The sequence below is a fragment of the Coenobita brevimanus genome, chromosome 61 (genome assembly GCF_032717465.1).
Source record: "Coenobita brevimanus isolate Jiangsu-jjx chromosome 61, ASM3271746v2, whole genome shotgun sequence".
NCBI lineage: Eukaryota > Metazoa > Arthropoda > Malacostraca > Decapoda > Coenobitidae > Coenobita > Coenobita brevimanus.
In genome coordinates this window covers 16,435,803-16,448,580 of record NC_137014.1, presented here as the reverse complement: position 1 = coordinate 16,448,580, position 12,778 = coordinate 16,435,803, and the positions used below count along the sequence as shown (strand labels likewise).

The following is a 12,778-nucleotide window of genomic DNA, read 5'->3' as shown; positions in this document are numbered from 1 at the left end:
TGTGTGTGTGTGTGTGTGTATTAGTGTGTGTGCATGTGTGTGTGAGTGTGTGTATTAGTGTGTGTGTGTGTGTGTGTGTGTGTGTGTGTGTGTATTAGTGTGTGTGCATGTGTGTGTGAGTGTGTGTATTAGTGTGTGTGTGTGTGTGTGTGTGTGTGTGTGTGTGTGTGTATATATTAGTGCAGGGTTCTTCAAACTTTTTCAGTCGTGACCCAGTTTTTACTATGACATCATTCTCGCGACCCATACAGAAAGATCTTGTACAAATGACCAGAATTATCAATGTCAAAGAATACAAGGCCAAAAACTGAAGCATAATAATTATGATAAAAAGGCATTCTAACCAGAATTATAACCATGTAATGTTAGTAATTGTATATATATATATATATATATATATATATATATATATATATATATATATATATATATATATACATAAAATGTGTGTGTGTGTGTATGCTTTCAATAAAGTGTGGCAAGCATAGAATAATTTCCACTTAATTTGCACCTAGTCTTACCTATTCAGTGACTTGGGTGGGCTTGCTTGTTGGCTGTTATCCTGGACCAGTTTGGTTTGCAGGAAGATAGGGCCACACGCATATCAATGGTGGCATCAAGGCGATTTCTTTCCTTGGACTTCGTTAAGACTGAGAAACCAGCCTCACACATGTACGTGGTTGTAAAAGGTAGCAAGAGAGTGACACTTTCTTTACTTAAATTGGGATAGTCCTTGGATAGGCTTAACCAGAAAGATGACAATGTTGATGTCTTGTGCCTCATTCTTGATGAATTATCACTAGTTAGGCGGACTAACTCTTCTTCCTTACTGGGTGTAAAGCTTAATTCAACAACTGAATCTGGGGTTTCAAATAGAAATGGATCTTTTACCCAGTGTTTTTCTTTCAAATGAGTCATTTTTTCTTCTGGAAAATACCGTTCAAAGCTGGCTGACAGAGACTGAAGGTGTATGTCTATATCCTTTTTTATTTTCTGCAAACATTCTTCATTGACATGGTTTTCCTCAATGTGTTGCAAAAGTGTGGGGAACATATAGTAAACAGGCTGGTCTGCTTTAACTCTTGCTTGCCAAATCTTTAGTGATTTCTTAAATGTTTGTACTTCCTCCGTGTGTTTCAATATATCATTCTCCTTTCCTTGTAGTTTTAGATTAAGTTCATTGAGCTTTGAGAAAATGTCTGCTAAATATGATAGCTGTGCAAGCCACTCATTCCTGACAAATAGTTCTGCCATTGGAGATTTCTTTTCTAGAAGGAATATATTTATCTCCATCCTTAGTTCATATATCCTGGTTAAAACTCTTCCTCGGGAAAGCCACCTGACTTCAGTATGGTACAACAAGTGTGACTGGTCAGCTCCCATTTCACAGCAAAGTTGTTCAAACAAACGGCTATTCAATGAACTTCCTTTGATAAGATTGACAAGTTTTACAGCTTCATTTAGAACATTTTTCAAGCTGGCAGGGATTCCTTTTGCAGCCAAAGCTTCACGATGAATGAAACAATGATTCCAAGTTACATTATTACCTGCAGCCTCTGATATTTTGCTCACAACACCACTACTTTTTCCTGTCATATTTGCTGCTCCATCTGTGGTGACGCCCTTGCAGTTTGCCCAGTTCAGTTTATATTTTCCAGTTACACAGTCATTCAACACTCTGAAGACCTCTGACCCTGTTGTGTGTGTAGGTAAGGTCAAGCAGCACAATATATCCTCCAAGAAGTCATCTTCCCATGGATATCTCACATAAACCAGGAGTGTTGCACAATTAGCTATGTCGGTACTTTCATCCAGCTGGATAGCATACCCTTCACCTTCAGCAGCCTGGAGGCGTGAAACCAACTGAAATTCCAAATCTTCTGCAATATCACTAATCCTCCGAGATACTGTTGTGTCACTGACAGGGACACATTTAACTTTCTCTGCCGATTTCTCATCAAGCACTGTAGTCACTATATCTAATGTGGCTGGAAGGATAAGTTTTTCACCAAAAGTATATGGCACTTTCTCTTTTGCTATTCGATAAGCAACTAGATAAGAAGCCAGTTGCACTTTATCATTGTGAGTGGTTGATTTACTAAGGATTTTCACTGATAAATTCAATTGTTCCTTTTTTCTTTGAAAAAATTCTACTGATTTTCCTACTAGTTCAACATGTTTCGATTCAAGGTGCCTCTTTAATTTTGAAGGCTTGAAACTTTCATTTGCAAGAACTTCATTGCAAATAACACACTGTGGCCTGGGTTCTTGTTTATCTTTATCATACTTAATAAATCCATACTTCAAGAATTCTTCACTATATTGCCTTAGCCATGATTTCTTCTTCTTGGCAAGAGGCTCAGAAGAGGGCACAGGCGATGATGCCTCACCCATACGAGACATAGCAGGCTTCTCTGCCACTGACTGTCTGTTTGTCTTTCTCACTTGAACAAGAAGGCTTTGGTGCCTGAGTAGCAATGGCACCCTTTCTAATAACAAATCGATCCATTTGATATGAGTGTGGGTGTATGAACTGTTATATAACTAAAGGAGACTTCTGCACACTCTTAAAACTCAGATGTAACTAAACCCGTTTTCGTTTCAAAGCTGAAAGTACTCGTCGCATCTTACGCGTTCGATTCACGTTTGCCACCCCCACCAGCACTGCCTCACCCACCTCTCTCTCTCTCTCTCTCTCTCTCTCTCTCAAGAAGGCTAATATTTGTGCTATGATTTTGTTTTATTGATAATTAAATATATGAATATTCGAGTATAAAACTGTGTTAGGTGGGTTCATGTATGAACTTCATATTTATTTTATTGTCACGAACATTATTATTTTATTTTATTCATGTATTTATTTTTGTCAGCCTGCGACCCAGTTTGGAGGACTTGGCGACCCAGTAATGGGTCGGGACCCGTAGTTTGAAGAACCCTGTATTAGTGGGTGTGCATGTGTGTGTGAGTGTGTGTATTAGTGTGTGTGTGTGTGTGTGTGTGTGTGTGTGTGTGTGTGTGTATTAGTGTGTGTGCATGTGTGTGTGAGTGTGTGTGTATTAGTGTGTGTGTGTGTGTGTTAGTGTACACTGCACTATGGAATACCTCGCTCAGCATGGAACCATTCAAAGCAATCACCCACGCAAAGTGCCACGTCACAAACAGGACACATGTGACTTGTGTACCTCCTCATCTTCGCCAGGGAACTCAGGGTGCACCACAGCCTCTCCTGTTGGTGGCCCTGTGTGTTATCCAACCGCACTCTGTCGTTGATGAATCAACGATGCTTGGTTGGATGTCCTCCTGGTGTTCCCTGGTCCTGTTGTCCTGGAGTTGCAGCTGCAAGCCCGGACATGGCAGTGGCAGGAGATTCTCCCGATGGACCAGGAACTGGTGATGGTTCTCTCAGCACCTGTGCTGGTCCTGCAGGCGATGGTGGTGCAGACTCCTGTGCTAGCACTCCTCCTGGAGATGGTGGTGTTGTGCAGGAGCTGGTGGTCTTGGCACCTGTGCTAGTGCTGGTGCAGGAGCCGGTGGTCTTGACACCTGTGCTGGCACTGCAGCAGGTACCGCAGGTGGCGGATGTCCCGCTGGCCGTCGGATTGCAAGGTCAGGGGCATGGTGGATGACGTGCCCTGATGCAGGCCACTCTGCTTCATCAAAGAAGAGGAGTTTGTCCACTATCTCCACGAGTTCCGGCAGACTGACTGACCCGTGTGAGCACTTCTTGTACAGGGCGAACGCATTGAAAATGGTCATGTGGATGAAATAGAGGGTGATCTTCTTGGTCCATTTCACAGTCTGCTGCTGGATGGGGTAGTACTGGACCATCTGGTCGAAGTGGTCCACCCCACCCATGTGTCGATTGTAGTCATCCACCACGATGGGTGTATTTAGATCAACTGATCATGTCCCGTTGTTTCTTAGTTATTTGAATTCTCAGCATGGCAACATCAAGTTCACCTGTGACCTAGAAAGTAATAACAGTTTAGCATTTTTAGATATAAATATTCTCTGTAGGGACAATAGTTTTGAAACTACCTTACACAGGAAGCCAACCTTCACTGGATTATGCATGAAATTTTGCTCATTCCTCCCATTGAGCTATAAATGTAATCCAGTCAGCACTCTCACCCATAGAGCTAATGAGTTATGCTCGAATTATTTTCACCATGATAAGGAACTTAATTTTCTTAAAGATTTGTTGTTTAAAAATGGTTTCCCCCAAAGATTCACCGAAACGTACATTGGTAGGTAAGACCCTTAATAATTTCTTTACTGCTTCAAAGGTCCAGGTCACCACTGTTCCGAAAAACATTATATACTTTCCCATAACATATATGGGACCCCTTAGCTTCACGCTCAGGAACAAACTTAAAAAACTTCTAGCTGAACACTTCCCACAAGTGTCACTTAGAGTTATATTTAAAACCCAAAAAACTATCCAGAATTTTTTCAAGGTAAAAGACACCATTCCCTCACAAGCATCTGTTGTTTACCTCTTCACGTGTGCCAGCTGTAGGGCGGCATATATAGGTAATAAAAAAGACACCTAAAGACACGAATCCATGAACACTTAGATCGTTCAGTTCGAACAAGCCAGTTAATCACCAATCCACCACACTCAGCAATCCGGGACCACTCACAACAACACGATCATCCTTTCTCTCATTCCCACTGCACAGTTCTTGGTGGTAGCAGCAATGACACGGACCTTCCCATTATGGAAGCTTTGTACCAGTATCGTTTTTAACCCTTCGATCAGTAACATGGCTTCCTGTGAACTGGTTTGTTTTCCACACTAGGTAAGTTTTTTACAGTATTGCACTTACTATTTTACAGATACGTTTTGCTTCCTTACTCCTTCCCTATTCATTTTAGATTTTAGTACTTATTGGTTTACGAACACGGTATTTTAACGGACTTCTTGCTTGTACTTTCAAGTTTTTAGTCTTGTTTTGATCGTTATAACATATAAAAAACTGTGTATATTTCTCGATTATAGGTTTTGCTCTGAAAATTGAATATTTTCCGAAACGTCAGCAAATAAAGACCCTAGTTTTGCCACGATGTTTGTGTTCTGCCTGGTGATCCTCTTCCTATATATATATATATATATATATATATATATATATATATATATATATATACACATATAATTTTCCTCCTTCCCCAAACGTTCCCCCAACACACGGTACAATATTTTCCACGAACACTCGTGGCACATATCACAAACATTTTCGAAAAAAATCATAAATTTCAACAATTCTCTTAGCAAGGTACTGTACCTGTCCACTGACATCCATTGTTGCCTGGCATTGCAAGGTACAGTACCTGTCCACTGACGTCCGTGGTTGCCCGGCGTTGCAAGGTACAGTACCTGTCCGCTGACGTCCCTGGTTCCTTGGTGTCATTACCTTCCCCGGCACACCTGCCGCTAAAATATCGCTAACCTACGCTATGCACCTAAACGAACACTCGCGGCACAGTTCACGTACATTTTATACATACAGTATAAGTTATCAATAAATGTCAGACTAAGGTACAGTACCTGTCCACTAACGTCCCTGGTTCCTTGGCGTCGTTACCTTCCCCAGCACACCTGCAGCTAAAGTATTGCTAACCTATGCTGTGCACCAAAACTAACACTCATGGCACAATTCACGTACATTCTACATAAAGTATAAGTTAACACTAAATATCAGACCAAGGTACAGTACCTGTTCAGTGACGTCCCTGGTTCCTTGGTGTTGTTACCTTCCCCAGCACACCTGCTGCTAAACTGTCCTTAACTTACGCTATCCACCTAAACGAACACTTGTAGCACAGTTCACGTACATTTTATACATACGGTATAAGTTATCACTAAATGTCTCACCAAGGTACAGTACCTGTCAACTAACATCCCTGGCCCCTTGGCATCATTACCTTCCCCAGCACACTTGCCGCTAAAGTATCGCTAACCTATGCTATGCACCAAAACGAACACTCGCGGCACAGTTCACGTATATTTTACATAAAGTGTAAGTTATCATTACATGTCAGACCAAGGTATAGTACCTGTTCAATGACATTCCTGGTTCCTTGGTGTCATTACCTTTCCCAGCACACCTGCTGCTAAAGTATCACTAACCTACACTATGTACCAAAACAAACACTCATGGCACAGTTCACATATATTTTACATACAGTATAAGTTATCACTATATGTCTAGTACAGTACCTGTTCAATGACGTCCCTGGTTCACTGGTGTCATTACCTTTCCCAGCACACCTGCCCCTACAGTATCACTAACCTATGCTATGTACCAAAACAAACACTCGCAACACATTTCACATATATTTTACATAAAATATAAGTTATCACTAAATATCAGACCAAGGTACAGTACCTGTTCAATGATGTCTGTCGTTCCTAGGCATCCCTATCTCCAGAGCACACCTGCCGCTAAGGTATTGCTAACCTATGCTACGCACCATAACTTATGCCATCAGGAGCACACGTGGCACATTTCACTGACACTTCATACTATATCATACACTAATACATGACTACCACAATGATTCCACCCCAACCTCCGCAGTTATTCCCTTCCTTACTATGGTTCAACATGACCGTGACGCAACATCCTTTGCTGGGAGAGTATGATGCAATGCTATTGTATTGGCACACACCACACTCCTTCACGAACACTCGCACCATGTTTGATGTATATTTCACACAATTCCATACGCATTTTCACTACCAGTATCACAATAACTCCATCCCTTAACACCTCTAATTATCCCTTCCCGACTATAAAGCGTACATGATGCCTGCCCCATTCTGCACTATGGTTTATGGCGTCCGTAACGCTTACTAGTTCCATTATTTCACCAACCCAGCCACAATATCTTTCACACATAATACAGTTTAGACATTGTCTTCATTATATACGTATTTGTACTCACGCCATAGGGCCTAGGGGAGGCCGAGTGGCAAAACTCTGCTACAGTGAACAAGCATCTTGCCTTGAGGCCTAATGAGTGATAATGGTCACAATTACGTTTCGTGACATATATCTATGTTCCATCTACAATATCACATACAAATATGCTCACAAATAATGTATTATGACACTGAGTCCATAGGGGCTTTGGTTCAGGCAGGAGGGGGAGAATTAGTAGGAGTTAAGGTGACAGCACACATGGCGCAACCCTACCGCCTGGCATCTTGGAAGAGACTAAGGTTTATCGCTATGTGTTGGGCCCCATGAAGCGGCTCAGTGTTGCCAATGCTTTGCCCTGGGAAAGCGACGCGCCTGCTAGAACGCATCAAAAATTTATGCAAATTGCTCCACAACTTAATTTTTGGTGATTTTTTTTTTTTTTTTTGTGCTTAGGAACGCAATTCACGTGCCTGTGCATCTTCGTAACACACCACATGGAACACGATTCGTGTGACTGTGCCTGAGAGGGTAAATGCAATAAAGTAGTATAAGCAAAGACTAGGATCTGCACAGATAGCCCTGAGTTAATGGTCATTAGTCATACTTTTGACCTATGATGGGCTGTGGATCACTGAGGGTCCCTGTTAGTTAAGACCTACAATCAGGATTTTTTTTAATGTACAGTCACTCACAAAAGTTCGTGGGGGTCCGCGTGTGTGTGGGCCTCTGCAGTCCCCATCCCTGTCTATACGGCGAGTCTGTATAATGACGTGGCGAGTCTGTATAACGACGTGACGACGCAAGCACCTATACACATGACAGAATTGGGACTTGATGCAATAAAGTATGAAAGGATTATGTTCATCAATCATGTCATCGGTAGTCATAATCAGTTCAGTGTTATATGATAAGATATGAAGGTTAGAGCCCTTTCGATGTCTATGTTTTCATTAAGCAAGTGAGCAGTGACGACTGTAGTGCAGGTTGAGAGGCAGTTGAATCGTTTCGAAAATTTGCTTTGTATCCACATAAATAATGTTGTAAACCATTAACAGCTGAATGCACACAGCATCGAATATAAATGTTGTTTAGCATATCTTCGTCATAAATGCCTTCATATATCCAGTGAAAAACACATCTGAATGATAGGTAAAACATTCTAAGAGGACAAGACTCGAATACAATGAACAGTGAAGCAGTCTGAGTGGGTCAAAGTCGTAATGGAACAGCCCTGGGTCAGAGGCAACAGTCTACTGACACTTTTATGCATGGTCGTGGAGAGTGAGGTTGTATGCTTCTGAGCTCTCCTCTAACTTCCTAGGGCTACCTCACCGGCAATTAGCTTTTTTTTTTTTTCACCCTTCTGGTGCACGTTAGGCTAGCTAGTTTCTCAATTTCCTCCGCTCCCTGATAGCTAGGAACAGTAGGTGTCTGTTCCTATATACTGAAATTACCTTTGCTTGCTGTCCACGGAGGGTCCCCCCCACTGATCGCTCTGGGGCGTGATTTGACATGGTCGGGCCTCCCTGGAGTGGTTTGAAAGGGCAACTTCAGCCTTAGGTGTTTGGTTCCAGTATGTTTTGTCCCTTGCTCATTTTCGTCCTTCTTCCCACTTCCCCCGTTAGGGGGGGTGGTTACTATGTCGGACGCCCCTGCCGCCTCCCCCCCCCCTTCAGGAGGGGAGGTGGTCCTGACGAACCTATGACTGTACCACGGACTGACCGCCCCCTGACTGAACGGCCCCAGACTCGTTGTCTTCATTACTGATCTGGACATTAGTGTTAATTATGCACAGTTTGTCACGCTCCATGCTCTCGGTTCCACACCCTTGAGCAGTATCAATCCTTTCATCATCAAGAAAGTGATTGGTTACTGTGCTGGGGAGGTGGAACAGGTGAAAAAACTTGCAAATGGAGACCTCCTCATCAAAACCTTCAACTCCTCCTAGGTAAAAGATTTGATGAAACTATGTAAGGTCCATGAATATGATATCGAGCTGAAGATCCAGCATGATGATGAATTCCTGCAAAGGTGTCATCACCTGCAGGGATCTCATGGTTGTGGAAGAGGACGAGATCATACGTGAACTTGCTCAACAGGACGTAATCAATGCCCAATTTATAACCAGATTTTCCGAAGGCGTGAGGACAAAGACTGCCACTATTGTCTTGACTTTTGGCAAAGTTTCACTTCACCAGGTCAAAGTTGGCTATGAAATTTTTAACGTAAGGCCGTACATCCCCAATCCACTACGTTGTCTAAGGTGTCAATTGTACGGGCACGGTGATAAGACTTGTCGGGCTTTCCAGTCAGTGTGTGGCAAATATGGAACACAGGGACATGATGCTGAACACTGCACATCGGAGACGGTACGTTGTTTTCACCGCAAGGGCGCACACTCCACTTCCTCTAGGGATTGTCCGAAGTGGAAAGAGGAGGAGGAGGTCTGCGTAGTGAAAGCAACTGAGGGTATTTCCTACTATGAAGCTAGGAGAAAGATGAAGGAGTTGCATGCAACTCCCACGCCGAATAGGTCCTATGTCTGAGGGTATTTCCTACTATGAAGCTAGGAGAAAGATGAAGGAGTTGCATGCAACTCCCACGCCGAATAGGTCCTATGTTTCGGCGGTAATGTCCCGTCCCATGATGTGTTCTGTTGAAACACAGACTGACCTTGAACCTGTTCCTCTTTACACACACTCTACCTCTCCATCTGAGCCTCCTGTCTAATCCACCTCTCAAACTGACACCCCTGTTGCACCTTCCTACTCTCAGGCTGCTGCTGCCTCTCAGTCAGTAAAGCCTAAACAGAAGTCTGACAACTCTAATAAGAGTAATATGACCACCCTTACGAAACAGCCACGTCCTCATATCCTTCCTGCTCCTGGTCCAGCGAGGGAGAAAAAGTTTAGTTCTTCCTTGGGGGGCTATGGGAGCCTAGTTATTGATGATCAATGTATGGAGGTTTCCATTAGTAAGCCCCGGGATAGGTCCCCCGGTAGCCACTCACCTGGAGGAGGGCGGTATAAAAAAGCTAAGCACACTGGCCCCTCTTATAAATCTTAAATTGCCACATTCACTGTGTTACAAAGGAATTGTAGGATTCTTGGGAATAAATTCCACATTATAGCAATTTTGCTATCTATACACAGGCCAGACGCTGTTTGTTTACAGGAGACACGCTTGTTGGATCACCCTGATCCTCCACAGTTCAGACACTACCATTCATATAGAAGATATGATGGTCACGGAGTCGCCATATACACCCACAAATCCCACCCACAAACGGAAGTGATTCTAAGTTCTACTCTAGAAGCTGTCACATGCAGAGTAAAATTTAATAACACATATCTGTCTATTTGCTCTATCTATTGTCCTCCCCGTGGACCCATTGATGATTATGTTTTCACTTCACTAGCCCATCAGCTTCCGGGTCATAAATTAATTTTAGGCGATTTTAACACCCCATCACTGTCAATAGGGAAGCTTGAGGAGTGATGGTAGGGGGGAACAAGTAGCCGACCTCATATTGCAGTCAAACCTCTGTCATCTAAACAATGGTACAGCGACTTATGTAGACGACCGCACTGGTAACATGTCATGTATAGATCTGTCCTTGTCATCTCCCGATATATACACTAACATCTCTTGGGACCCATATGACGACTCGATGGGTAGCGATCATTTTCCAATCTCTTTCTTATACACGCGATGAATCTCGGCCTCCTCCACCACCTAAATTTAACTTTAAGAAAGCAGATTGGGGGTACTACTCACGGGTCACCAATCTAGACATATCGGGAGATGACACTGATGAGAAAGTTTCACACCTACAGACTTCCATTATACATGCAGCTGAGGCTACTATTCCCAAGACATCTACAATTCCAAACAAGCGTAGATTTTCGTGGTGGACACTAGATTGTCGACAAGCACTCACTAAGTGCAATAGGAGATACAGGATTTTTGAGAAACAGCCAACAGAATCAAACGTTATTGCCTACAAAGGGGCTAAGGCTGAGGCAAGGAGGACAATTAAAGCGGCAAAATGGAATAACTGGCTTAGTTTTGTGTCCACAGTGAATCACTCCACCCCACTAAGTCAGGTCTGGTCCACCATAAGTGTACTGAACAACAAGTACACCAGGTCACCAATCACCACACTTGAGGTGGCCGGGAATGTCATTGACGATCCCTTGGACATTGCCAATACTATCGCCAACCATTTTGCCCAGATAAGAAGCTCAGCCAACTACAATACCCGCTTTCTCCACCATAAACGTATGGCTGAGCTGCAAAACTTAGACCTTGCCATGGAAGATGGAGATACCAGCTACAACTCTGAATTTCCATTAGATGAACTTCTTGCCCTTAAATCCTGCAAAGGCTCCAGTCCCGGGCCATCCACCATTACGTACGGTATGATCCAGCATCTTACTCTGGACAACCTGAATAAGCTGTTAGCGGTGTACAATGAGATTTGGGCGTCTTGCACGTTCCGAAACTAATGGCACTACGTGCATGTCATACTGATACCTCGCTGGAACGGTCACGTTACGAGTCCCAGCTCGTTTCGACCTATTGCACTGACTGACTGTCTATGTAAGGTCTTCGAACGTATGGTTAATAAATGGTTACTTTTTGTTTTAGAGTTGAAGGGTGTGTTAAATGATCAACAGAGTGGATTCCATAAATACAGGTCCACTCTGGATCATTTAGTGCACCTGGAGCATTGCATAGCCGAGGTTTTTGCCAATCGCGAATTCATGATAGGAATTTTTCTGGATATTCATAAGGTTTATGATATGACCTGGCGAAACAGAATACTACGTAAACTCTACGTTTATGGTTTAAGAGGTAATTTGCCCATTTTCCTTCAGAACTTCCTTAATGACAGGACGTTTTCTGTCAGGTTACCCTGTAACGTAACTTCGGACATATTTGTCCAAGGGAACGGGGTACCACAAGGAAGTGTGCTTAGCCCTACTTTGTTCAATGTTGCCATTAATGACATTCTGTCGTCCACTTCTGCCCCCAGGACGCTTAGATAGTCACTCTATGCTGATGATTGTGCAGTGTGGCACTCTTCCCGCAATGCACAATCCTCGGCACAGCAGATTCAACTGGCATTTGAATCTGTTCAGCGTTGGGCCCTGGAGTCGGGATTTAAATTTTCTGTCGCTAAGTGTGTCGGTGTTTTTTTTTACATGTAAACTTAACGTACCTCCTTTGCATTTTACTTTAGATGATCAGCTGATACCTTTTCAAAATTCAGTCAGATTCCTGGGTCTACATTTTGACAGTAGGCTCAGTTGGAGAACATACATTAATCATTTGCTTGCTTCTTGCAGTAAAAAAGTTAACATCCTTAAGTTTCTTTCCGGTAAATCGTGGGGAGCAGACAGAACGTCTTTATTGATGGTGTAAAAGTCCCTTATCTGTTCTAAGCTTGACTGTAGCTTACAGGTGTATGGGTCGGCATCGGATGCTGTCCTCTGTAGACTGGATGTGCTTCAGAACGTGTGCTTGTGCATATGGCTCGGAGCCCTTCGATCTACTCGTGTGGAGCAGTTGGAAGTGGAGGCTAATTTGCCTCCCCTCTGTCTATGACGTGACCACCTGTTATTTTCTAACGGTATCACCACCCACCATAATGCTCACTTGGCCATCCGACTTGTTGGATCCTCCTACAATGGGAATACCTGCTGTATGTGGCCCTCAAGCCGGTGGCTGTGAGGCTTCAATTCCTTTGTGAGGCATTAGGATATGACCTTTCTAATGGGGATCAGGTTTTAACATCAAAAATAGCGCCCTGGGAGTCACTTGCCACCACGTTCAACACTGATTGTCTC

The 12,778-nt window shown here is 43.2% G+C and overlaps 1 protein-coding gene across 1 annotated transcript; it reads right to left on the bottom strand.

Annotated features, from left to right (window-relative positions):
• Positions 1-525: 525 nt before the first annotated feature.
• On the bottom strand, positions 526-2,403 carry LOC145403700 (protein FAM200B-like). The gene has a single exon (XM_080275387.1). The coding sequence runs from the start codon at positions 2,401-2,403 to the stop codon at positions 526-528; it is 1,878 nt and encodes a 625-aa protein (XP_080131513.1).
• Between the last annotated feature and the right edge of the window lie 10,375 nt (positions 2,404-12,778).

What these genes read in the sequence shown, in the direction of transcription:
- LOC145403700 (XM_080275387.1), bottom strand. Translation starts at nt 2,403, where the DNA reads ATGTCTCGTATGGGTGAGGCATCATCGCCTGTGCCCTCTTCTGAGCCT.